This window comes from Bubalus kerabau, chromosome X (genome assembly GCF_029407905.1).
Source record: "Bubalus kerabau isolate K-KA32 ecotype Philippines breed swamp buffalo chromosome X, PCC_UOA_SB_1v2, whole genome shotgun sequence".
In the NCBI taxonomy this organism is placed as follows: Eukaryota; Metazoa; Chordata; class Mammalia; order Artiodactyla; family Bovidae; genus Bubalus; species Bubalus kerabau.
Window position 1 is genome coordinate 70255900 of NC_073647.1, and position 27124 is coordinate 70283023.

The 27124-nt window shown below is 43.5% G+C and overlaps 1 protein-coding gene across 1 annotated transcript in view; it reads right to left on the minus strand.

The window, feature by feature from the left end:
- Window positions 1–27124, minus strand: part of COL4A6 (collagen type IV alpha 6 chain) — a 337408-nt gene that overhangs the window by 68938 nt on the left and 241346 nt on the right. The window contains exons 6-7 of the mRNA XM_055564756.1: window positions 4571–4705; window positions 3187–3231 (exon numbers count right to left, since the gene is read on the minus strand). Coding sequence (XP_055420731.1) covers window positions 3187–3231; window positions 4571–4705 — 180 coding nt within the window. The remainder of the gene's footprint in view (window positions 1–3186; window positions 3232–4570; window positions 4706–27124) is intronic.

Below are 27124 nucleotides of genomic sequence, written 5' to 3' on the forward strand. Positions count from 1 at the left end.
ATTGCAGGAGGAAGGGTGTGGTACTGTTGTGAGCTTCAAATCCTCCACTCATATCTGGTGAGGCTGGATCCACAGGATAAATGGAAGAGGTGATCTCTAGTTTGCTAGTTTCCATTCTTTCTAACTGTGGTGCCAGAAAAGACTCTTGAGAGTCTCCCAGACAGCAAGGAGACCAAACCAGTGAATCCTAAAGGAAATCAACCCTGAATATTCATTAGAAGGGCTGACGCTGAAGCTGAAGCTCCAATATTTTGGCTACCTGATGCGAAGAACTGACTTATTGGAAAAGACCCTGATGCTGGGAAAGATAGAAGGCAGGAGAAGGGGATGACAGGATGAGATGTTTGGATAGAATCACCAACTCAGTGTACATGAGTTTGAACAATCTCCAGGAGATGGTGAACAACATGGAAGCCAGGCGTGCAGCAGTCTGTGGGGTCTCATAGAGACAAACACAACATAACGACTGAACAATAACAACAATCATCCATTGGTTCCCTCAAGACACATACACTGAGTGGAGACGCTGGATGATGTGGTCTTAGAATATAGCCATGAGAATATACCAGGGGAAGTCATAAGAGAGTAACCAACCCCATCCACCTCTTACTTCTCCAATGGCCTATTTCTGGGATTTTGCAGACTCTGCAGTTGAATAAAAGGCCAAAATCTGATGGCCGATTTGTTGATATGTGTAACAAATACAAGGTAAGTGAGTCTTCTATTCACCAAAGCCACAAATGTACACTAGATCTGGGGATAAAAATGAATCAGATGATAATATTTCTGAGGGCAGAGCCAGATGCCTTTTTTTTTGTATTCCCATAGTAGAGTGCTACCACATAGCAGGTACTCAAGAAAAATACCTGTAGATTGACACAAAGCAATTTGAACTCCCTTACCTGATCTTAGATGATTATGTAGTATAACACAAGAAGCTGTTAAGTCAAGACTTAACTAAACTGTTTTGATATGACCCAAAAGAACCCCTTAGAGGCTGTTAGAAGGATAAAAGCGGGCTCTAGGACTTCCCTCACATGGAGGAGCTCCACTTTTTTTCTGTTCTACATGCTGAGCTTCCACACAAGATTTGGTTCTTAAGGTTGAAAACCACTGCTAGAGGCAAACATAGCCCAGGTTAAAGATTAAATATATAGAGAAGCACTGAAGAATATAACTAAAAAGTGATAGTACCAAGTTCCAAATACTGTATTTTAAAAGCTGGAGAAATGTTACCATGCAATATCCAGTGGCAGGATAAGTAGGGATATTGAGTAAAAATGGAGAAACTCAATAAAAAAGGGGGGATTGGGCTGGATGGAATGGGAAAAGGACATGTCTGCAAGCTCCAGACTCCCCACTTATCTCCAGCAAAACCAGGTCCTCAGCATGAAGGGAAGAGGTTGTCTTCAAGTGATCTTTGGAGTAGCCAGTTTGTAAAAACCATCAGCAAAATGAAAAGACAACCTACTGATGGGAAAAGATATTTACAAAAACTATGACTGAAAGGGGGTTAATATCCAACACATATTAACAGGTCATAAAACTCAATATGAAAGAAACAAACAAGCCAATTAAAAGACGGGCAGAAGAACTGAATAGATACTTTTCTAAAGAAGAAATGAAGATGGCCAGCAGGCACATGAAAATATGCTCAGCATCACTAATCATCAAGAAATGCAAATCAAAATCACAATGAGGTACGACCTCACACCTATCAGAATGGCTATTCTCAAAATGAACACAAGTAAACAAATGTTGGCGAGGATGTGGAGAAAAGGGAACCCTCCTGCACTGTTGGTAGGAATGTAAAGTGATGCAGTCACTGAGGAAAAAAGTATGAAAGTTTCTCAAAAAAATAAAAATAGAACTACCATATGATTCAGCAATTCCATTCCTGGGTATATATATGAAAAAACCACCAATTCAAACAGATATACATACCCCAATGTTCCTAGCAGCATTATTTACAATTCTCAAGGTATAGAAGCAACCTGAGTATTGGATGAATAGATAAAGAAGATGTGATTGATATATATATATATAATATATATATATGGAATATATATATATAGGGAATATATATATATATAGGGAATATATATATATAGGGAATATATATATATATATATAAAAGGAATACTACTCAGCTATACAAAAGATTGAAATTTTGCCATTTGCAGCAACATGGATGGACTTGGAGGGCATTATGCTAAGTGAAATAAGTCATAAAGAAAAAGCAAAATACTGTATGATGTCAATCATATGTGGAATCTAAAAAATACAACAAACTAGTGAATATAACAAAAAAAGCAGTAGACTCTCAGACATAGAGAACAACTAGTGGTTACTGGGGTATGTGGGGAGCACTATTTTTAGGGGTTGCGAGGGTGGGAGGTACAAACTATTGGGCGTCAGATAGGCTCATGGACATATCGTACAACCTGGAGAATATAACCAGTATTTTGTAATAACTACAGATGGAAAGCAACATTTAAAATTTGTACTTAGAAGTCCAAAAAATCTAAAGGGAAATTCACTTGGGAATAAGGCTGAAGAGAACAAATTATTGAAATTAAATGTATTAAAGTATCAGTAAGTATTTTTCTATCTAATTTCATGTACCTTCTTAATTTTCTGATAATGACGATATATGTGTTCTCATGTGGCACTGTCTTCACACTTCAGAACCAGTCCCTCATTCCCAGTGAACGCTGCCCTCAACCTAGAAGACCCAACTCCTTTTGTCTAAGATATTGATGGTTTTTTATGCCTGTACATATCTCTGCATCCCCAACTATATGATTTAGCGCTCCCCATAACAGAATCCCAAGGAAAGTGTGGGTGAGCACTGCTCTTCAAACCTTACCACGCACATCTCAACACTTAGCCCTGAGCATGCATGCCTGAGACAGGATGTGGTTAAGACCAAAATACTTGAGCTATGAGGCAGAAACTAGAGGTTGTATTAAAATTGCCTCTATGGAATGGATAAACAACAAGGTATAACCCAGGGGAACTATATTCTATATTTTGTGATAAGCCATCATGGAAAAGAACATGAAAAAGAATATATACACATGTATAACCGAATTACTCTGCTGTGTAGCAGAAGTGAACACAATCTTGTAAATCAAGTCTTCTTCAATAAAAAAATTTTCAAAATACTTCTATGAACACACTCACCGGAATTCCATTGATGCCAAGAAAGCCGGGAACACCCATGGGACCCTAAAAAAAGCAGTAGGAATGTAAGAGATGGTCCAACTGATCTCCATTAGATGAGGTAGGTTTGTTCATGTAGTTAATGACCTAAGTTGTTAAGAAGTGTTTTGTACCCCGTCCTCCCCTCCCCCCACACACCTTGCTGTCTACTACATTTCCAAGTGATCACTAGCCTTTACCTAAGGTCTTGGGCAGTTCTTGTCTTAGACCATGTGGTGTCAGACCTAAAAATAAGGCTCAATATTATATGGTGCCTTGACATCTGGGAGGGCTACATGTGGGCTTGCTAAGTCTTTGCAATCCTAGCCCACTAGGTTCCTCTGTCCATGGGATTTTCCAGGCAAGAACACTGGAGTGGGTTGTCATTTCCTCCTCCAGGGGATCTTCCCAACCCAGGGATCAAACCCATGTCTCTTATGTCTCCGGCATTGGCAGGCAGGTTCTTCACTGCTAGTGCCACCTGGGAAGCCCTGGGAAAACTGGGAATGCCTCAAACGGCATTTTGCTCCTGATGAGATCTCTCAAGCAAACAACTCTCTTTATCAAATATACCGAGCACAGTTCCTGCTTGTTCCTGAGTTGTAGGTTTCAATTCTCTGCTGACCCAATTAATTATTCAAACAAGCCAGGCATAGCCTCCTTCAGGAACCTAGGGACACTCACCCTCTTGACATGGCAGAGTTTGCCTCCCACAGCCCTTCTGGTTTATTTTGTTCCAAAGTGAAAGTACTGTGTGGCCCTGCACGGTGTGTGATGTCCTCTTCCACTGTGCTGTGAGTGCATGTGACTTATAAACCTGTTGTTGATCTCTTCTGTCCTGTGCCAGGTGTCACATGCTTGGCCATCTGCAGAACCCTAGGGTAGGAATCCTGCTCTCACCAGTGCGGTAAATAGGAGGTGATTAAATGCTAACCTCAGACAGCCAGCTGCCATGACATGACCAATCTCCTTTCTTGCATCTCTTTCCCTACATTTGTGGCCCAGCTGGTTTCCAAGCATTCTGACCCCTGGCGTCCCATTTCCCTTGTTTGGATTCCTCTGCTGCCCTGTTGATTGGCCTTCTGATCCATCTCCAGCTCAAACCCTCTGGACTTTTCCACCATGGTCATCCCACTTATCTGGCAAATAGCTGATATCCTGACTTTCTGACTTGCTGGCTATGGGATTCTCCCCAGAAATGGGAGCATATCACCCATCCTGCCTATTATTAAAGTGTGTAGCCTGGCACCAGAGTATGTGCAATTAGTATTCTTTTCATGAATAGACAGAGCTGAGGTTTAGAACCTTTCACCTTCATATCCATGGCCCAAGAGTCAAAGGAAAACTCAAGCTTTGGTGCTCTTACCTTATCGCCTTTTGGTCCATACGGTCCCAGCGGGCCTGGGGAGCCCCTTTCTCCTTTCAACCCTGATAAACCACTAGGGCCAGGAAGTCCTTGAGGACCTGTTGGACCTTGAATTCCAATTGGTCCTGGTCTCCCCTGAGATGGACAGAAGGAGTACAATTAGTCAGCAGAGGAGTTACCATCCCCACTTCCCATTTTCCCATGCACAAAGAACACTGTCGTCACTTCACCGAATAATTTTGGCTTAGAGACCTATGAAGCATGCCAAAGTTTCAGACACGGATCAGAAAAGGCTATTTTAGGGGTTGCTAAGCTTATTTGGATAGAACATATTTTATAAGCACATTTAATAAGATTCATGTGCACCAAGATCCTTCAACTTTGTACTTCTTAGGAGATTAGTTATTCAGGCTGGATAATATTGTCCTCTTCCTAGTTAATGCCAGGTCATCCATCAGACTGTCAAAAGAGCAAATGAACAGAACTCTGGAGAGCATTGGAACGTTTTTGAACTCACATCCAAATGGCCAACATGCTTGAGCTGAAGTTCAGAGATCGCTGTGCCCATAGAACACTGCCTTGGGGGGCCACAGTGAAGAGAACCCAGAAACCCCTGGCTGACAACCTGCCAGCTCACCTTTTTCAGCCGTTCCCAGAACTCCAGGACTGCAACTGGAAACAGACACCCACAGCGAACACACACATTGTTTATCTGCCCCCTCTGTCTCTCTTCTTCCCTTTACTACCCCCGCCATCTGTACAGTGTTGAATGTGTAAAACCAAAGAAGGCTGAGAATATCCATTAAGTATCAATTATGATAGCAAGAGGGAACAGCCTGAGGATTTTGAATGCCCTATTTATAAAGCGTCTGTAACAATTAAGTCTGAGAGTTCAGGCTGACATTTTCAAGCTGATTGGGATGCAGAATTAACCCCAGTGGGTGCAACTAGGCTACCTAGGTGGGCTAGGCTACCATTTAGCACAAATCCCAGTAGGGACTGAATTTTCTTGGCATAAAAATGAAAACCATTAGTAATATGCATTAACTCTCAGAGAAAACAACATCATATCAGGTAAAAAGCCTATTTTCATAAACGCTTCCCATTTCTGTCCCTCAGCCCCTTTACTTACTGTCTGCAATTTCCTACAGTCCTGTGAAAAACTCTGAGAAAAGTCCATTAAATGTGCTCTTTACTATTCACCTTCAAGGTTTACTTTTGAAAGGGCTGAAAAGAGGACAGAAGCTTTATGCGGTGACTAGAGTCACGTACTGGACACACAAGTGGCCGCCAGCTGTGTGCAGACTTTGGACTAAAATTTCCAAAGTCTACCAGGCCGACAAAGACCTGGGACTCTTGTTAAGAAGTAAAAGACGCTCTTCCCCAGGCAATGTAATTCTCTGGGTGTACCACCTACCACGCAATCTTTCCAACACAAACCTAGAGAGGGTGCTAGGCTGCAGAGCACTTAACTTAGGCTTATTTCTGGGAATGATGGGATGGGAGTTGAACTTTTACTTTCTATGCTCTAACCTCCTGCTGCTGAACTTTTGTTTATGGTGGTTCTCTTATTATTCTTAAAAATTTTCACCACACATACACAACTCAAAAGTAATAGAACACTTTAAAAAATAGTGCTGGGCTGCTGTTGAGGATTAACAAAGTCTAAAATGTCGGCCTAGCTTTCAAGACTAATGTACACAAAGCTATAGCAAACAGTTCAAGTCCGGAATGGAGCATAAGTGCTGCAGGAACACAAAGGCAGGGTTGACCATGGAGGGTTTGTGGAATGCTTACATTATGTCCATGATGGGGTGGGGGGTGGGGGCAGCCACTGGCCACACTGGAAAGGCTGAGTGGGCCCCAACTGAAGTAGGCCTGGAAAGCAAGGCAGGGAAGTGGAAGACTTGATGTGACAGGAAATAGGGAACCCTTAGAGGTTTGGGGACAGGGTAGGTGGGAGGAAGGCAGTTTCAATGTTGAAACTCATCAATGAGTATTTAGGAGAACGTGCATGTGTGTGTGTGTGTGTGAGAGAGAGAGAGCATGAGGGCCAGGGCAGCCTGCCTGAGGCTGGAACAAGGAAGACAGATAAGAACCGGCTGTTGGGGGAGGAAAGGACTGGTTGGTGGGAGGGTGAGGCTGGCCGAGACCATGTTATTACTAGCAGAGGAGATGCATGCAGTCAGGGTACTGAATGCTTGACCCAAATCTGAGCCCTGCCCAAAGCTTTCATGCATCAAGGGCTAGGAGGTGAGAGCCTGATAAACTGTTGAGCTGCTACCAAGAGAGCAGACTGTGGCATGGCCCAATTCCCATCTTGCTCATGGCACTGGAGCCCAAGTGGTGCCTGGTGTGCACACATGGGCTAGCCCATGCCAGGTCCCTTGCCTTGGTGAGTGAGTGCATGCTCAGCAAGAATAAGCAAAGAGACATGGGAGTGAGGCAATTCTCGGGCTGCACTTAATAGGAAATCTGATTCCATCCAGAAAAGGCTGGGTTCCATGGCCCACTCCCTGTTTCTTGTCTGGGAGGGTGTGTTGAATCGACCACAGTCACATAGCTGACTCTTCCATTCCAGCCAGAGAGCTTAAAGTAGGGCTCTTAAAGAGCTCATGGATTCTTTGAGTTTGAATTCTTTTTCAAAAAGGGCATTTGAAATGGTATGGAAGGTGTACTTCTGAGCTGGTCCTGAGTTTCAAAACCTCTCAGATGGAGGCAGGGCCTTGGGGATGACTCGACACCTCTGAGGCACTGCTGGCCCAGAACTGCCTCTTTAGGGTGGTGCCAGGGCCCCTGGAGCCTGAAGTTCTAGGATATGAGGCAAGGAGCCTTACCATCCCCTGAGCCTCCTTTCTTTCATACAGTGGCACAGAACACCATGAACAGACGAAGATGGCAAAGAAAAAAAATGAAGACATGTCTTTCGTGGGCTGTTTTGTCAGCCATCTGTTGCTGCTAAGTCGCTTCAGTAGTGTCCGACTCTGTGCAACCCCATAGACGGCAGCCCAACAGGCTCCCCCTGTCCTGGGATTCTCCAGGCAAGAATACTGGAGTGGGTTGCCATTTCCTTTTCCAATGCATGAAAGAAAAAAGTGAAAGTGAAGTCACTCAGTCGTGTCCGACTCTTAGCGACCCCATGGACTGCAGCCCACCAGGCTCCTCCATCCATGGGATTTCCCAGGCAAGAGTACTGGAGTGGGTGCCATTGCCTTCTCTGGTATGATATTTCCCTTGTCTCCAATGTATAGGCTTTCTGTCGCCATGCCCAGTGTACTGCTGATGCTTAATACTAAATCAATGATGGGTTTTTTAGTTGGTTTGCCTTACTCCAAAGAAGCTATCGGTGGCACTTTTTCACAATGGCCAGCAGAGGGCAGTGTGAGAACATAGAGGCTTCAGATAAACAGGTGGATGTGTGGACCTCTCCCACTACAGAGAAAAAGAAATACCAGTGTCAGAGAAGTCACAGAATATTCTAGCAGGAAGGGCCCTTAGAGACCATTCCATCCAGGGTCTATTTTATACTTGGGGGAAAAAGGAGGCCAAGAGAATGGGAAGGACTTGCTTAGGTCATGTAGGTAGTGAGAAATGGCATGCGACTCAAATTAGACCACCTGCTGCCAGTGCGTGGCTCTCTCCCTGTTTTCCAGTGGCAGATGTCCTGGGGGGGGGTAGTTGAGGCTGCCCCCCTCACCCCGAGCCCGCCCCTGGGACTGTCCCAATCACTAGGCTGCAGTAGCCAGATGCTCACACCTCATTTCTCTCTTCCTAACTGATCATTTCACAGAACCAATCTGAAATACCATCACTGTTTGGATTGCTAGCAGAATTTCAATGGGCTTGGACCAATGCCTTGCCCTGATACATGTCATATATTTTGGCAAATAGACCCAGACAGGGCAGAAGGGACTCCTCCAAGTCTTTCCAACCAGCTCTCCTGCCTCCATCTGCTCCAGATTTTAAATAAGCACATCAGGGTCAAATTCTCAAGAGTGGCCTGGGACTTGTGCATAAGGCAAGGAACTTCAGCTCTGGGCTGACTTCCTCCTGCTGATCACAGTGGGTTGGGGTCAGTGCGTAGTTTAATTTTATCTTTGATCAGACCACACCCAAGCCCCAGCCCCAGATAACTAGGGTAGCCGACCCCAAAATGGGTCTGCATATAAAGAGGTACACTTATGCAGAAATAGCATCTTGGAACATTAAAAGCACATGCCTCTGACCAGGTAGAACTGTAAAACTAAGAGGAGGGTGACTTTTCATTCCAAGGCCCACTTCTGCCTTTTCATCTCTTCCTCAAGGTTCCAGTGTCCTTCTCTCATAAAATTAAAATTTGTTCCTAAGTAAGAATCTGAAACTCATTCCCACTGAAGCATAAATGACTGGCAACAACTTAGAGCTTTACTTCTCCCCAGGGATTTTGTATTTTAATGGAGAGCAAAGCGTTAAGCTAGGGGATACAAATTATATTTATGAAGCACAGAAGGGAAAGGGGGTATGCACACGCTTTCTTAAGTATCTGGCTGTACTGCTAGAAGTGGTGCAGTGCTGTTAGGTGGTGTCATGGTGCAGGCTCTGGTGTCAGATCTTACTGCCATTTAATAGCTCTGGGACCTTGGGCAAGTGATTTAACCACTCTGAGTCCCTAAGGGCTCCAAGCAGTAATAGCTCTAGGGTAGGGTTATGGGGTGGAGAAGGCAATGGAACCCACTGCAGTACTCTTGCCTGGAGAATCCCATGGACGGAGGAGCCTGGTAGGCCGCAGTCCATGGGGTCGCTAAGAGTCAGGCACGACTGAGCGACTTCACTTTCACTTTTCTCTTTCATGCTTTGGAGAAGGAAATGGCAACCCACTCCAATATTCTTGCCTGGAGAATCCCAGGGATGGGGGAGCCTGGTGGGTTTCCGTCTTTGGGATTGCACAGAATCGGACATGACTGAAGTGACTTAGCAGCAGCAGCAGCAAAGTTATGGGGAGCATGTGAGTCAGTGAATGTAACACATGTGGTGGATAGCATGAACATACGAATGTATCCATTTCCTTTCTTCTTCAAGGCATGTTTATGGCAAAAGGAGAAGTTATAATTGGGTTCTTAAAACTCTTTTTCTTAAGTAAGAGATGCACTGACATTATATAGAAACTCTCTGCGGGACAGAAATGTGTTCCAGGAATGAATGGGCACTCCATATCTGGGAGAGTATTTCCCCTCTTAGTACTGATGACCTGGTTCTCTTGAGCACTCAGCTCTTCAGTGTCTGCTCATTCTCCTTGTATACCTCATCCACAAGGTAATGACTCCCCAACCTGAACCTCCAGACCAGAGTTCTCTTCTCAATGTGCCAGATCCTTATAGCCAATGAATTACCAGACTTGTTCACCTGGATATTCCAACTCAAATTCAACATAACTAAAGCTGAACTTATCATCTTTTCACCAACTTCATTCCCCAAAGCAGATCCTTCCTTCTGAGTTAACGGTACTAACTCTGTAAATGGCAGTTCATCTACAAAGTTGATAAAGCCAGAAACTCAAGGGTCCTCCATGACCTCTCTCCCTTATCTTCTACATCCAATTCACCAGCAATGACTGTCAATTCCACCTCTAAAATATAACTGAAATCTGTTCATTTTTGTCTACTTTGATGGTCTTAGTTCAGGACTTCCTCATCTCTCCCCTAGAATGTTGCTACAGCTTCCCAATTGGTCTGCCATCTTCTAATCTAACTTTATTTTCTCCTGGCATTCTGCCTCAGGGTTTTTGTATATATCTTTGTTTTCCTGGTTAGCTCCTATTTATCATTCAGGCTCCAACCAAGACATTAGCTCTTCCAAGGAACCTAACATGATTACCCTTCCTCCACAGAATGGACTAGGTGGCCTGTTTGTGTCCTTACTCCCCAAAAGATTGACCTCCTTGAAGACAGGGCCTGTGTCTTACTTTCCATTGAGTCACTTGTGGTAACTACAGTTCCTCATATATAGTGGGTGCTCAGTATTTTCTGAATGGAGAAATGAATGAATGAATACATACACCAAGAAGCCAGTGGCTCAGGTATATCAACATCTTCTTTGGAAGTCTGGATGGCTACATTAGAGTATAATCAAGAGCCATCTGATCACAGAACTACAGAAGAAGACTTGCACCAGACTTAGGAAATGATCCAGTTGAGGATGGAGAAGTTGAAGCTCTCGGAAAGGGAAAGGGACCAACTCAAGTTCAGCGTTTACATAGCAAGACCAGAGACAGGGAACCCAGTGAGGAGGTTGTGTTCACTGGAAGAGAAATAATGATGACCTGAACTAGCAAGACAGATTTAAGAGATATTGTAGAGCCTAAAAACGATAGGACTTGATGCAAGATTGGAATAGGTGAGTAAGACAGAGATAGGTAGGAAGGAGGACTCCCAGTTTTCTTTTTGAACTTTTTATGTTGTACTGGGATATAGCCAATTAACAGTGTTGTGATGGTTTCAGGTGGACAGTGAAGGGACTCAGCCATACATGTACATGTCTGGACTCCCAGTTTTCTTGATTGGGTGACTGAGTGAATCTCTTCACTGACATGAGGAAGCCTAGGGGAGGAAGAATTTTGGATGGAAGATGAGGCATTCACATTTGGAGAGGTGAGATTAAGATATCTACGGACTGTCTCGGAAGATGTTCAGAACCTACGGACTGTCTCGGAAGATGTTCAGAACCTACTTCTGCCTCTAAACTGGAAAGGCCGAGAGGGCAGGGAGCTCAGTTGACTTTGTCCTGCTATCTCTGGGAGATTCAGTGTCTGGTGTACACTAGACCCTCAAAACATAATTGTGTGGAAAAAGCTCAACTGTGGAATGAATGAAAATAAAGAACTAAATGTGCACTTGGGAATCTTCGAGAAGGCCACTTCCAAGTCTTATTAGGAGCAAAATGAGATTAAAAGACTTTGCTGCCAACCTTCAAAATCCCTGGTGGCCTTTGGGAAAAGGGTAGCAGAAATCCCTGACCTCCAACCTGGGACCATGTGGCTGAAATTCTACAACTTTTCCTTATGTTTCAACTGGAATTCCCATTTCAGCTATGAGGCCATGGCAGAGGGGGTGCAAGAACTTAACAGACTCTGGCCTAAGGAGATGGGCTCTCCCTCCTAGCCACAAAATATGTGGTAAGAAGGAAACCATCGGTGATATCCCCCAAAGGCAGATTACTTAAGAACCTTCAGAACATGCTTCCTTTCACCATTCCTTTGGGGCATCACAATACACCTGTGACAGAGGTGGCGGGCACCAAGCTGGAAAAGCAATTAGTCAATGGGGCTTATGAATTTCACACAGCTATGCAGTGGCAGAGGGAGTATCAGGGCCTCCCCATCAACTCTATGCTCCTTCTATTGCAACAAACAGAAATAGCCACCCAGAGAGCCCCAAAGTCGACTCTTTGAGTAACAGCACTAATGGGGTTTCCCTGGTAGTTCAGCTGGTAAAGAATCTGCCTGCAATGCAGGAGACCCTGGTTCAAATCCTGGGTTGGGAATTTCCTCCAGAGAAGGGATAGGCTACCCGTAACTCCAGTGTTCTTGGGCTTCCCTGGTGACTCAGATGGTAAAGAATCTACCTGCAATGTGGGAGACCTGGGTTCAATCCCTGGGTTGGGAAGATCCCCTGGATGAGGGCATTATAACCCACTCCATCATTCTTGCCTGGAGAATCCCCATGAACCGAGGTGCCTGGTGGGCTACAGTCCATGGGGTCTTAAGAGTTGGACATGACTGAGTGAATAAGCACAGCGCACAGCACAGGAGCACTAATGGGCTAGCGTTGTCTGCAGAAGTAAATGAGGGAGAAAGAACACCAGTAGGTGAAGAATAGATCTAAAGTATGGCACATAAAGACATATACAGACATCCATTTGATGACCCAGGAAGCCCTGGTTCAGCTTGATAATATTAGCATCATCTACACTTTGCCAGCATGAGCAGTGACCCTTCCCATCTTCCAAAAAAAAAAAAAAAAAGTGCTTGGTGTCTACCAAAGAATGAACTCCCCAAATTCTCAGCGTTCTGCCTAGCTGAGAAGCAGTATCAGAGTCTCAGCCTCAATACCCAGATGAAAACACGTTTATTTTCTAGTTCTGAGGCAATACTCAGTGTTTGAAGCAGCCAGTCCAGGCATGAAGACATGCGTCTACATGTTTTGTTTGCAAAGACACACACACCCATCTCATTGGCTGCTGTCAGCATGTTGAAATTTTTGGAAAGACACCTCCCAGAGCACTAAGGTTAACTCTTGCTGGGCAATATTCTGCATCCCTCCCTTCTATCTGTTTATTCACATTTCTCTTCTAAAAGATAAAAATCTTCTTTTTAGCACATACTAAGTGCCCTCTCATTTAACCTGTTTCCTTTAATCCTCTTAACAGCTCTAACAGGTGGATATTATCTGCCTCTTACAGATGAGGAAACTGAAATTTAGAAAGGGTAAGGAATTTGCTTGAGAGTACCCAGTAAGCAACTAGTGAAACCAATTTTGATGATATCAAATCCTCTGCTGCTTCTACCTAGCTTATATTGCCTCTCTGCATAGAATAAAGCTCTGAAAGTAGAAACACAAACCCACTTGAAGAGGGGCAGTAAAAGCTAATCTGGGCAGAAAATATTTCTATTTACATTGATATGGGACAAGTTATCTTAATTTGCCCAGTCTTTTCACTGGAACAGGTACTTTTTCATAGAAACTCAACAGAATTCATAAATTAGGTGATAAAATGCACTTTAAGGAATAGCACACCTTACACCTTAAAAAGATGGAAGATTACTTATTTGTTTAATAAGATTACAATTGTTTAATAATTGAAGTGCATTTGTTGATTGGTCTGTCATCAATGGAGATTTTTCTAGGTTCTTGTAGACAAATTATGATGTGTCATGAGTCGCTTATGCTAGCTTATTCAGTTAGGCATGGACAGGGAAATATAGGCAGAGTATACTAATTTGATCATTGTGATGAACAGAAATTGGTGATTTTGCTTTAAACATGTTGTATTTTTCCTTGCCCTTGTAGAATGCTAATAATTGTTAAAATAGGATGAAGCAGAGATGTCTGCTAGATAGAGGCAAATAAGTTAATGAAAAATTTTCAGGTCTCCCCTTTCTCTATAACATATTCCTAAAATCACATCAGAAACCAGAGAACATTTTTCTTTTGTGATAATAATATAATTGGGATGGTCAAGAACCCCCAAATCCAATGGAAATATGACCAATAGTTGGCCACAAAAATTAAAAAAATAACCAAACACCTCTGTAACCATTACAAATGGTTGAATGAGCCCCCATAACCCTTCAAATATACATGCAGATTATACAAAGAGCCCCACTGTATGATAAAGTATGTGGAGAGTTTCCAGACCACATGAGGAAATAGATACAGCTCTATCTACTTAGGATGAATTTAACCTAAAACCATGAATTTTTACATGCGTTGGAAAAATCTGAAATAATTAACCATAACTTAGTTTTCCATCTTAGAATTTGAAGGGCAACTTCTGTATGATTTGATGGCACAGGTCTCTAGTAAACAGAAAATTCACCTGCTTAAAGCAGAATCATAAGATTAAGGTTTTATTCCCTGGTCTCACTTTCTAACTGTATGACCTTGAGAAAGTCAATTCATCTCTCAGCCTTAGTTTTCTCATCAGCAAAATGGGCCTATTTGCCCTACCTATTTCTTGAATTGCTTTGAGCATCAGTGGAGACAATATATGTGAAAATGGGCTGAGGGTTCATTCCATTGACTAAGCTTTGTTTTGGGGGCAAAAAACCCTAGTAACTAGACTCCCAATTTTCAAAAATCCATTTGCTGGGCTCATAGGGCAATAAGCTCTTAAAGAAATAAAAGCTCACGAGGAGGAGATTTCAGTAGGAAAAAAATGGAATGAAACAAGGAGCAGAATGTAAAGCTGTGAAAGGTAGGAGCAAACTGACTGTCCAGCACAGGGCTGTCATTATAGTGTAGAAAGGATGTGAACCTACTCTACTATCCTATTATTGTGGTTGAAAAATATGTAGTTTATTTTAAAAGACATGGTTTAATTACAACCTGGAACTAGTCTTTTTCTTTTTTTTCCTAGCAAAACATAGCCATGGTTTTATAATTAAAAAATCAAAGTGAAACAGGCCTTGCCAGAAATTCATTTTATAGAAAATTTTCTGTAGTGTATCTCAGTTCAGTTCAGTTCAGTTGCTCAGTCGTGTCCGATTTTTTGCGACCCCATGAACCATGGCAGGCCAGGACTCCCTGTCATCACCAGCTCTAGAGTTTACCCATACTCATGTCCATTGAGTCGGTGATGCCATCCAACCATCTCACCCTCTGTCGTCCCCTTCTTCTCCTGCCCTAAATCTTTCCCAGCATCAGGGTCTTTTCAAATGAGTCAGCTCTTCACATCAGGCGGCCAAAGTACTGGAGTTTCACCTTCAACATCAGTTCTTCCAATGAACACCCAGGACTGATCTCCTTTAGGATGGACTGGTTGGATCTCCTTGCAGTCCAAGGGACTCTCAAGAGTCTTCTCCAACACCACAGTTCAAAAGCATCAGTTCTTCGGCAATCAGCTTTCTTTATATTCCAAATCTCACATCCAAACATGACCATTGGAAAAACCATAGCTTTGACTAGACCGACCTTTGCTGACAAAGTAATGTCTCTGCTTTTTAATATGCTGTCTAGGTTGGTTATAACTTTCCTTCCAAGGAGTAAGCATCTTTTAATTTCATGGCTGCAATCAATCACCATCTGCAGTGATTTTGGAGCCCCCCAAAATAAAGTCAGCCACTGTTTCTAATGTTTCCCCATCTATTTGCCATGAAGTGATGGGACAGGCTGCTATGATCTTAGTTTTCTTAATGTTGACCTTTAAGCCAACTTTTTCACTCTCCTCTTTCACTTTCATCAAGAGGCTCTTTAGTTCTTCTTCACTTTCTGCCATAAGGGTGGTGTCACCTGCATATCTCGGGTTATTGATGTTTCTACCGAGAATCTTGATTCTAACTGGTGCTTCCTCCAGCCCAGCGTTTCTCATGATGTACTCTGCATAGAAGTTAAATAAGCAGGGTGACAATAGACAGCCTTGACGTACTCCTTTTCCTATTTGGAACCAGTCTGTTGTTCCATGTCCAGTTCTAACTGTTGCTTCCTGACCTGCATACAGGTTTCTCAAGAGGCAGGTCAGGTGGTCTGGTATTCCCATCTCTTTCAGAATTTTCCACAGTTTATTGTGATCCACACAGTCAAATGCTTTGGCATAGTCAATAAAGCAGAAATAGATGTTTTTCTGGAACTCTCTTGCTTTTTTGATGATCCAGCGGGTGTTGGCAATTTGATCTCTGGTTCCTCTGCCTTTTCTAAATCCAGCTTGAACATCTGGAAGTTCACAGCTCACGTACTGCTGAAGCCTGGCTTGGAGAATTTTAAGCATTACTTTACTAGCATGTGTGATGAGTGCAACTGTGCAGTAGTTTGAGCATTCTTTGGCATTGCCTTTCTTTGGGATTGGAATGAAAACTGACCTTTTCCAGTCCTGTGGCCACTGATGAGTTTTCCAAATTTGCTGGCATATTGAGTGCAGCACGTTCACAGCATCATCTTTTAGGATTTGAAATAGCTCAACTAGAATTCCATCACATCCACTAGCTTTGTTCATAGTGATACTTCCTAAGGCCCATTTGACTTCACGTTCCAGGATGTTTGGCTCTAGGTGAGTGATCACACCATTGTGATTATCTGGGTCGTGAAGATCTTTTTCGTATAGTTCTTCTGTTTATTCTTGCCCCCTCTTCTTAATATCTTCTGCTTCTGTTAGGTCCATACCATTTCTGTCCTTTATTGAGCCCATCTTTGCATGAAATGTTCCCTTGGTATCTCTAATTTTCTTGGAGAGATCTCTACTCTTTCCTATTCTATTGTTTTCCTCTATTTCTTTGCATTGATTGCTGAGGAAGGCTTTCTTATCTCTCCTTGCTATTCTTTGGAACTCTGCATTCAAATGGGTATATCTTTCCTTTTCTCCTTTGCTTTTCGCTTCTCTTCTTTTCACAGCTATCTGTAAGGCCTCCTCAGACAGCCATTTTGCTTTTTTGCATTTCTTTTTCTTGGGGATGGTCTTGATCACTGTCTCCTGTACAATGTCAGGAACCTCCATCCATAGTTCATCAGGCACTCTATCTATCAGATCTAGGCCCTTAAATCTACTTCTCACTTCCACTGTATAGTCATAAGGGATTTGATTTAGGTCATACCTGAATGGTCTAGTGGTTTTCCCCACTTTCTTCAATTTAAGTTTGAATTTGCCAATAAGGTGTTCATGATCTGTGTCACAGTCAGTTCCCAGTCTTTGTTTTGCTGATTGTATAGAGCTTCTCCGTCTTTGGCTGCAAAGAATAATAATCAGTCTGATTTTGGTATTGACCATCTGGTGATGCCCATGTGTAGAGTCTTCTCTTGTGTTGTTGGAAGAGGGTGTTTGCTATGACCAGTGTGTTCTCTTGGCAGAACTCTATTAGCCTTTGCCCTGCTTCATTCTGTACTCCAAGGCCAAATTTGCCTGTTACTCCAGGTATTTCTTGACATCCTACTTTTGCATTCCAGTCTCCTATAATGCAAAGGACATCTTTTTTGGGTGTTTGTTCTATACGGTCTTGTAGGTCTTCATAGAACTGTTCAACTTCAGCTTCTTCAGTGTTACTGGTAGGGGCACAGCCTTGGATTACCGTGATATTGAATGGTTTGCCTTGGAAACGAACAGAGATCATTCTGTCGTTTCTGAGATTCCATCTAAGTACTGCATTTCAGACTGTTTTGTTGACTATGATGGCTACTCCATTTCTTCTAAGGGATTCCTGCCCACAGTAGTAGATATAATGGTCATCTGAGTTAAGTTCACCCATTACAGTTCATCTTAGTTCGCTGATTCCTAGATCACTCTTGCCATCTCCTGTTTGACTACTTCCAATTTGCCTTAATTCATGACATTCCAGGTTACTATGTAATATTGCTCTTTACAGCATCAGACCTTGCTTCCATCACCAGTCACATCCACAACTGGGTGTTGTTTTTGCCTTGGCTCCATCCCTTCATTCTTTCTGGAGTTATTTCTCCACTGATCTCCAGTAGTGTAATTGGGCACCTACCGACCTGGGGAGTTCATCTTTCAGTGTCCTATCTTTTTGCCTTTTCATACTGTTCATGGGGTTCTCAAGGCAAGAATACTGAAGTGGTTTGCCATTCCCTTCTCCAGTGGACCACATTCTGTCAGACATCTCCACCATGACCTGTGTGTCTTGGGTGGCCCCACATGGCATGGCTTAGTTTCATTGAGTTAGACAAGCTGTGGTCCATGTGATCAGATTGGCTAGTTGTATCTAGTCCATTAGAAAAGGGATACTTGTGGCATTTTTCTCCAACATAGTAAATTATCCATCATTGATATACTGTACAAGTTTTGGTCCAGTACTGAGCTGGTGTGAGTGGATTGCTTCTGGATCAATGTTGGCTTCCCCAAGCCTATAGTGAGAAGTCATCAAGTTTGGGGAGCAAAAGGTAACAGGGAGGAACCAATGACAGCTCCTTAAACAGAAGGAGGAAATTGAGGATAGGATCAAAGGAATCTCCTGCTAAGATCCCCTTGCCAAAGAACTCAGGGAGCTCAGAAAAGGGAGGAGAGGGCAGGGGAGGGAGAGGAACAGCTTACTCACATTGTCTCCATGCTGCCTTCCTGCGAGCCCACACCCCTGCATTCATTTAGAGCCAGAGGAGCATTCATTTCTACATGCATGCAGATAAAGAGGTGTTCCAACTCCAGGACACATGCCCACAGGCACAGGAGGCTGCTAAAATAGTAGGACTTGCTGGTACTCTGGCATAGCCTGCCCTACACCTCTCAGTCAGCCATGGATTTGAATTCAAGAAGATGCAATGTCTTACAATTCCCCCTGCCAGCTGTATGCAATAGTTCTTGTGGACAAGCCCAGACAAGCACAGGCCAAGAGGGGGTCTAGAGGGAGAGGGCTGCACATTTCTGATCTCTTTTCCTTTTATGTAATGGACAATGGGAAGCTGAGATGAAATCAATCTCTGTGTGCAACAGGAAAGATGGGCTAATGGAGGTGGAGGATGGTGTGGTGCAGGTGACAAATGGAAGCTCTGGTGTGTGCCTGTGAGCTAAGTCGCTTCAGTTGTGTCTGACTATTTGTGACCCTATGGATTGTAGCCCGCCAGGCTCCTCGGTCCATGGGATTCTGCAGGCTAGAATACTGGAGTGGGTAGTCATTTCCTTCTCCAGGGGATCCCCACCCAGGGATTGAACCTGCATCTCCAGGATTGCAGAGGATTCTTTACCACTGAGCCACCTGAAAAACCTTAGTCCCAGTCTGGTGCTCTTTCTGCTATTTTATCTCTCTCTTTTTTTAAGAGACTGGTCAATTCTGGGTTCAAAATTCCCACAAAAAATGTACCTCCACACAAAACCCTGGATCTGGAGCTTATTGAATCCTTTAGACTTTCCCTTCATCCTTCTTGCTGCCCAGTGGCACCTTTATTAACCAATTAAGTAGATGCACAAAGGACAGAGAACTCAACCTGCTTGGTTGCCTCATAATGCATCAATTGAGAAAGCATTTGTGGATTGCCTACTGTATGCCACCCATGGTGCCACGTGTTGGGAACACATAAAATGAAAACCTGATCTTTGCCCTTGAGGAACTCTCAGTCCATGTCAGAAAGACTAGTTATGCACACACAGGCATATACTACAAGGCAGAGAAAGGCAGAAGGGATATGAGTCAGAACCCAAGGATCGTCAATAGTTTTGTCTTGAAGGTAGAGGAGCATCTTTTATCCCTTCAGACTACAGAGTGGAGAAGGATATGTAAATAAAAGGAGCCAGGATGAGTCTGGAGAAGTAAGAGGGAAGTGGAGAAAGTCCATTTCGACTTGACCTCAATGTTCTCAATAGATGTAGTACATGAGGTTGCAGATAGAGAGTGAAGGGGTTTGAGGTTGAGGGCAACTGGAAAGGCTGGGGAGGAGATGCTGCAGAGGCCGTGGCAGGAAGTCAATTGCTAGAAAAGTGTGAAGGGGTGCCAAGCAGTTCTGAGGGCTCCACTGACACAAGAGAAGGTACTGTTGTTGGGAAGCTTCCTCAAACAATACTTGGCAGCCCAGGAGTGGGAGTAGGCAAAGCAGGTGGTGGGGTTTTCCAGGGTTGGACACGGGCACTTACATCAGAATTTCTGGGGGTGAGGGCTGGGCCCAAAAGGAGGATGTGAAAGCACTGTTGATCTTGGGGTCCAGGTAGGAGAGCAAGCTGGAGAGGAGCTAGCCATTCCTGAGAAACAAATGATTTCTTAGACAATTTGGATCTTCCTTAAAGCGAGAGGTCCAAACTAGCTATAGATATGAATTTTGCACAGCATGGATTGCTTGATTCAAGGCTGTTGAGACAAATCTGGAGTCAGGGGGAGCAACCTGGGGATTGAAATGTAGAAAAAAAAACCCTCCAAACTGTTAGCAATGTCACGCTACATCTACATGACTTCGTAGCATAGCATCCAACTCAAACAGAGATGGACTAGGCTGGATAATGGTGCCCACGCCCAGGGCAGAGTTACTGGCATGGGTACAGGGGCAATCAGGTAACTCCCCGGTTCATAGTTCCCTGAGGACATATTTTGTTCCAGTTCTTGGTTTTCTATGCCTTCCCACTGGCACAATGTCATTTATTTTTTTATTAAATCTCACTCTGCAAAGATGGACACAATAAAGGACAGAAATGGTATGGACCTAAGAGAAGCAGAAGATATTAAGAAGAGGGGGCAAGAATAAACAGAAGAACTATATGAAAAAGATCTTCACGACCCAGATAATCACAATGGTGTGATCACTCACCTAGAGCCGGACATCCTGGAATGTGAAGTCAAGTGGGCCTTAGAAAGCATCACTATGAACAAAGCTAGTGGAGGTGATGGAATTCCAGTTGAGTTATTTCAAATCCTGTAAGATGATGCTGTGAACGTGCTGCACTCAATATGCCAGCAAATTTGGAAAACTAAGCAGTGGCCACAGGACTGGAAAAGGTCAGTTTTCATTCCAATCCCAAAGAAAGGCAATGCCAAAGAATGCTCAAACTACCACACAATTGCACTCATCTTACATGCTAGTAAAGTAATGCTCAAAATTCTCCAAGCCAGGCTTCAGCAATATGTGAGCCATGAACTTCCAGATGTTCAAGCTCGATTTAGAAAGGGCAGAGGAATCAGAGATCAAATTGCCAACATTCGCTGGATCATTGAAAAAGCAAGAGTGTTCCAGAAAAACATCTATTTCTGCTTTATTGACTATGCCAAAGCATTTGACTGTGTGGATCACAATAAGCTGAGGAAAATTCTGAAAGAGATGGGAATACCAGACCACCTGACCTGCCTCTTGAGAAACCTATATGCAGGTCAGGAAGCAACACTTAGAACTGGACATGGAATAACAGACTGGTTCCAGATAGGAAAAGGAGTGCATTAAGGCTGTATATTGTCACCCTGGTTTTTTAACTTATATGCAGAGTACATCATGAGAAACGCTGGGCTGGAGGAAGCACAAGCTAGAATCAAGATTGCTGGGAGAAATATCAATAACCTCAGATATGCAGATGACACCACCCTTATGGCAAAAAATGAAGAGGAACTAAAAAGCCTCTTGATGAAAGTGAAAGAGGAGAGTGAAAAAGTTGGCTTAAAGCTCAACATTCAGAAAACTAAGATCATGGCATCCGGTCCCATCACTCATGGCCAATAGATGGGGAAACAGTGGAAACAGTGGCTGACTTTAGTTTTTGGGGCTCCAAAATCACTGCAGATGGTGATCGATTGCAGCCATGAAATTAAAAGATGCTTACTCCTTGGAAGGAAAATTATGAACCAACCTAGACAGCATATTAAAAAGCAGAGACATTACTTTGTCAACAAAGGTCCATCTAGTCAAGGCTATGGTTTTTCCAGTGGTCATGTATGGATGTGAGAGTTGGACTATAAAGAAAGCTGAGTGCCAAAGAATTGATGCTTTTGAACTGTGGTGTTGGAGAAGACTCTTGAGAGTCCCTTGGACTGCAAGGAGATCCAACCAGTCCATCCTAAAGGAGATCAGTCCTGGGTGTTCATTGGAAGAACTGATGTTGAAGCTGAAACTCCAGTACTTTGGCCACCTGATGTGAAGAGCTGACTCATTTGAAAAGACCCTGATGCTGGGAAAGATTTAGGGCAGGAGGAGAAGGGGACGACAGAGGGTTAGATAGTTGGATGACATCACTGACTCGATGGACATGGGTTTGGGTGAACTCCGGGAGTTGGATGGACAGCGAGGCCTGGTGTGCTGCAATTCATGGGGTCACAAAGAGTTGGACACAACTAAGGGACTGAACTGAGCTGAACTCTGCCAATCCTGACTATTCATTAGAAGGACTGATGATAAAGCTGAACCTGTAATACTTTGGCCACCTGGCGCAAACAGCCAACTCATGGGCAAAGTCCCTGATGTTGGAACGATTGAGGGCAGGAGGAGAAGGGGGCAGCAGAGGATGAGATGGTCGGATGGCATCACGGACTCAAAGGACATGAGTTTGAGCAAACTCTTGGAGATAGTGAAGGAGAGGGAAGCCTGGCATGCTGCAGTCCACGGGGTCGCAAAGAGTCAGACACAACTTAGTAACTCAACAACAACACTGAGCCCAACGATTCCTTTAGAGGTAGGAGCAATGAATACACTTGAAACAGCTTAAAAACAGTGATCTGGTTCCCAGAGAAAGCACAGCTAGGGACTAATTAGGAGATGACTTTGAGAGGAGTCCAGGTAGGAAATGAGGGCGGGAGGGAGTGGCAGCTAAATAAGAAATCGAAAGGAGCCAAACCTTAGGACTTGGTGGGGGGGTGGGGGGGTGTGGTGCAAAAGATATGAAAAGGGAGTTGGCCTGTCCAGGGGCCTGGCCTGGAGATGTTATCTGGGCAAGAGGCACTGTGGCCCCCCTTACCTCTCCATCCCTCACTACTGTTTTCGTTCTCTCATTTTATGAGGCTTTTAAAAGCTTCTAGATCTGGTACTGGCAATCTTTCAGAAAAAGTGAACAGAGAATTCTGCAGCAATCAAGTCCCAGTGAAGCCTGTAGCCAAGAGTACCAACAATTGTCCCCTAAAGCTGAGTGGTAAACAAACCTTCAAGTGCTTTCCCCTTCAAGGCTTTGAGTGCTGCAGGCCCTTTGGCCAAAGAACCTAGCAGCTAATCACTTCTCTTGACTTGCTGACTGACATAGAGAGGTTTCTTTGTTAGTCTAGTTTCAACTAGTATCCGGAACCCAGGAGAAGGAAAAAAAAAAAAATGAGGAGGTGTCAAAGTGGGGATGCGCGAAAGCTCTAGTAAGTCTCTCTGGGAGAGGGAAGCTCTCCCAAGGGCAAAATGCAGAAGCGTGATTGGGGAAAAGGTGGGAGATATAGCCAGGGAGCTTTCAAAAAGCATGGCCAGGGAGGCTGCTCCAGGGCTCAGAGGGTGTGCTCAGTCATGTCTGACTCTGTGGGACCCCATGGACTGTAGCCCGCCAGGCTCCTCTGTCCATGGGATTCTCTAGGCTAGAATACTGGAGTGGGTTGCCCTTTCCTCCTCCAGGAGATCTTCCCAATCCAGGGATTGAACCCATGTGTCCTGTGTCTCCTGCATTGGCAGGTGGGTTCTTTACCACTGAGCCACCGGGGAAGCCCTCCAGGGCTCAGAGGAATTCTCCTGTTCTTTCAAACACTACCCCTGTGACCACCCTCTCTTTCCCTTCTAGCTTCTTTCTAGCTGCTTTCCTTTGGCTTCTTCAAAACGTGCTCTGATCTGCCTGATGCTGAAAAAATAAACAAAAATCCTTCCTCTGCTGCTCTCACCACTCCATCTCTCCATCACCCTTCCAGAACAAACTTCTTAATACACATCACTCATTACCTCTACTTCCTGTCCTACCACTTTCCTCATCCCCTGGCCATCTGGGCTGGCCAACTCTCTCTTTAAAAAAAAAATTATTTATTTGGCTCTGCTGGGTATTAGTTGCCACACACAGGATCTTTAGTTGAGGCCTCTGAATTCTTCATTGCAGCACGTGGGATCTAGTTTCCTTACCAGGGGCTGAACTGGGGGTCCCCATATTGGGAGTTTTAGCTACTGGCCTACCAGGGAAGTCCCCCAAGTTTTGTCTTGAAAGTCCTCTCTGGAAAGTAACCAGTGACCCCTGCTAAATTCTAATCCCATAGGCCTCCTCTGCAGCTCTTGTCATTGTGAAACACACTTTCACCTTCTGAAACTTTCTCCCTGGCTTTCATTGCTCTATACTCTGGTGAGTCTTTTATCATCTCACCATCTTCATTGGCCCCGTCCATTCTTCCCAAAGGCTCTTGCCTGTCCCTTGGTGATTTCATCCACCACCTACAGCTCCTACCACCTCCTCTATAAAGATGAGGCATCACTCTAATTTATTTTTCAGGTCCTGTCAATTTCCCAAGTCATGTCCACAGCACTATTATTGGTTCCCTTGGGGACCAATAACCAAAGCTTATCTCAATCCCTCATTAGCTCTCCCCTGGATAATGGCAATAGCCTCTGGAGTTCTGAGTCCAGTCAGACGTTGCTGCAATCTCTGTAACACTCTGGACAGTAATCTTCCTAAGTCTGATCCTATTGCTTCTCTGCTCAAAGCTGTAAATCACTCCCCATTACTTTCGCAATGAAGCCCTTACTTCTTAACCAGGCATCAACAGCCCTTCACCATTCAGCTCCCACCTGTTTTTGCAGGCTTATTTTTCCCACTAAACACCCTTACCTGCCCTAGACTCTAAGCTGATCCATCCTGTGCCCTCTCTCCACTAGGCTTCCAACCACGTGGTTTCCTCACCAAAAATACCCTTCTCCTCCAGAACTCTCTACTAAGGTTGTATACATCCTTCAAAGCTCAACTCAAATCTGACCTCTTCTAAAAAGACTTCTCATGTTTCTCTTGATTGAGTTCATGTCTTCCTTTAAAAAAAATTAAAAGTTTTGTTTTAGAATTTAGCTATAGATAGTTGAATTAATCATACCCCTCAGTTCAGGGCAAAAATCACATCATTAGCCCATATAAGGCCTTTCCTTTTATTTTTCAATTTTCCTTCCTTTAAATCTCCATTCTCATTCTTGTCACTTCACAAGAACCCTCTCTAAGGTATTTGATGTCTGTCCAGGATATCTATTTGGAGAAGGCAATGGCACCCCACTCCAGTACTCTTGCCTGGAAAATCCATGGACAGAGGAGCCTGGTAGGCTGCAGTCCAAGGGGTCGCTAAGAGTCGGGAACGACTGAGCGACTTCACTTTGACTTTTCACTTTCATGCATTGGAGAAGGAAATGGCAACCCACTCCAGTGTTCTTGCCTGGAGAATCCCAGGGACGGGGGAGCCTGATGGGCTGTCGCCTCTGGGGTCGCACAGAGTCGGACACGACTGAAGTGACTTAGCAGTAGCAGCAGCAGGATATATAGTTCAAGGAAATGGAAACCCACTACAGTATTCTTACCTGGAGAATCCTACAGACAGAGGAGCCTGGCGGGCTACAGTCCATGGGGTCAAAAAGAGTTGGACATGACTGAGCAACTAAACAACAACAATCAGGCTATCTATCTCTGTCTATACCTATATCTCATCACTGACTCAATGGACATTAATTTGAGCAAACTCAAGGAGATAGTGGAGGACAGAGGAGCCTGGTGGGCTACAGTGCATGGAATTGTAAAGAGTCAGTCACGATTTAACAGCTGAACAACAATACCTACACCTATGGGTATATCTATATCGATATTAACATCTATGTCTATCTTGTATTTTTGGTGTGTGGGTATTTAAATTGATGCAAATATTATTGGGTTATAGATTTCCATTTCTCATTTTTTTCATGAGAATGTTTTCAAGATCTATAATAGAAATTGCACAACTGTTTTTACTGTTCCTAAACCTTGTTAGTATGCATAGAATGCATTTGCCTTGCTTTAAAAATTTTTGTTTTATATTGGACTATAGTTAATTTTGCCTGGCTTTATAGGTATATCCCCTCACTGATGGACTACCTTGTTGTTGTTGTTCAGTCACTAAGTCGTGTCTAGCTCTTAGTGACCCCATGGACTGCAGCAAGCCAGGCTTCCCTGTCCTTCACTGTCTCTCTGAGTTTTCTCAAACTCATGTCCATTGAGTCAGTTATGCCATCTAACCATCTCATTCTCTGTTTCCCCCTTCTCCTGCCCTCAATTTTTCCCAGCATCAGGGTCTTTTCCAGTGAGTTTGCTCTTTGCATCAGGTGGCCAAAGTATTGGAGCTTCAGTATTAGTCCTTCCAATGAATATTGAGGGTTGATTTCCTTTAGGATTGACTTGTTTGATCTTCTTGCTGTGCAAGGAACTCTCAAGTCTTCTCTAGCCCCACAGTTCAAAGGCATAAATTGCCTCCAATCTCTTACACAACTGATTTTTTGAAAAACAAATGATTCTATGATAAATATCTTCATAAGGGTTTCATTTTAGAACTATGGAGAGGTTCCCCAGGATATATACTCAGGGGTGAGGTTGCTGCGTTGTCAGAATATATATGTAGATACTATCAAAAGACGTCATCACATTGCTTTTCAAAAAATGATTCCAGTTTACACTCCCACCAGCAATACACAGAATTCCTCTTTTCCCCCACATGCTCACAAACACTTGGTGTTATCTGCCTTTTTAATTTCTGTCAATTGGATGAGTGTATTTTGATCTCTCACTGTAATTTTAATTTTAATTTCTCTGAATATTAGCAAGGTCAATCATCTCTTCATATGCCTATTAGCCACTCTAGTTTTCCCTTCTGTGCGTTGTCTATTTTGTGAATATACTTTGTGCATTTTATCTATTGTGTTTTCCACCTTTTTCCTGTTAACTTAGAGAGTTCACTGGATATTCTAGATATCAATGCTTTGCCAGTTTTAGACATTGCAAACATCTTCAAGTCTATCATCTGTTGACTTTGTCTGTGGTATCATTTCACTGGAATTGATAGTCTTGGGTTTGATGTAGTAGAAGCCATGGCTTTTTTACCTTATGTTTTGGACTTTGTGGTCTTATTTATGAAGTCCTACATAATTTCAAACTATAAAGAAATTCTATATTTATAGTTTTACCTTTCACGTTTAGGCTTTGAATTCACCTGGAATTCACCATGGTCAGTGATATACAGTAGTGATACAACTTGATTTTTCTCCCTATTGAAAAGTGCTTCTCAATCTTTCCTATGTCATGGCATAGACAGACTATGATAGTATGTGTTCAGCATAATGTGGTAAACAGATGGAGCTGCTCATAGCCAGAGGTGGAGGCCACTAGAGCCCTGGCCCCTTTAGCTCTACGCCCCTATAATCCATTTTTTAGCTTTCAGAATGACACCTGATTGGGAAGTTTTGCCACATAGTGACCCACTCCTTCCAATACCAAACAGTCCATTCTTTC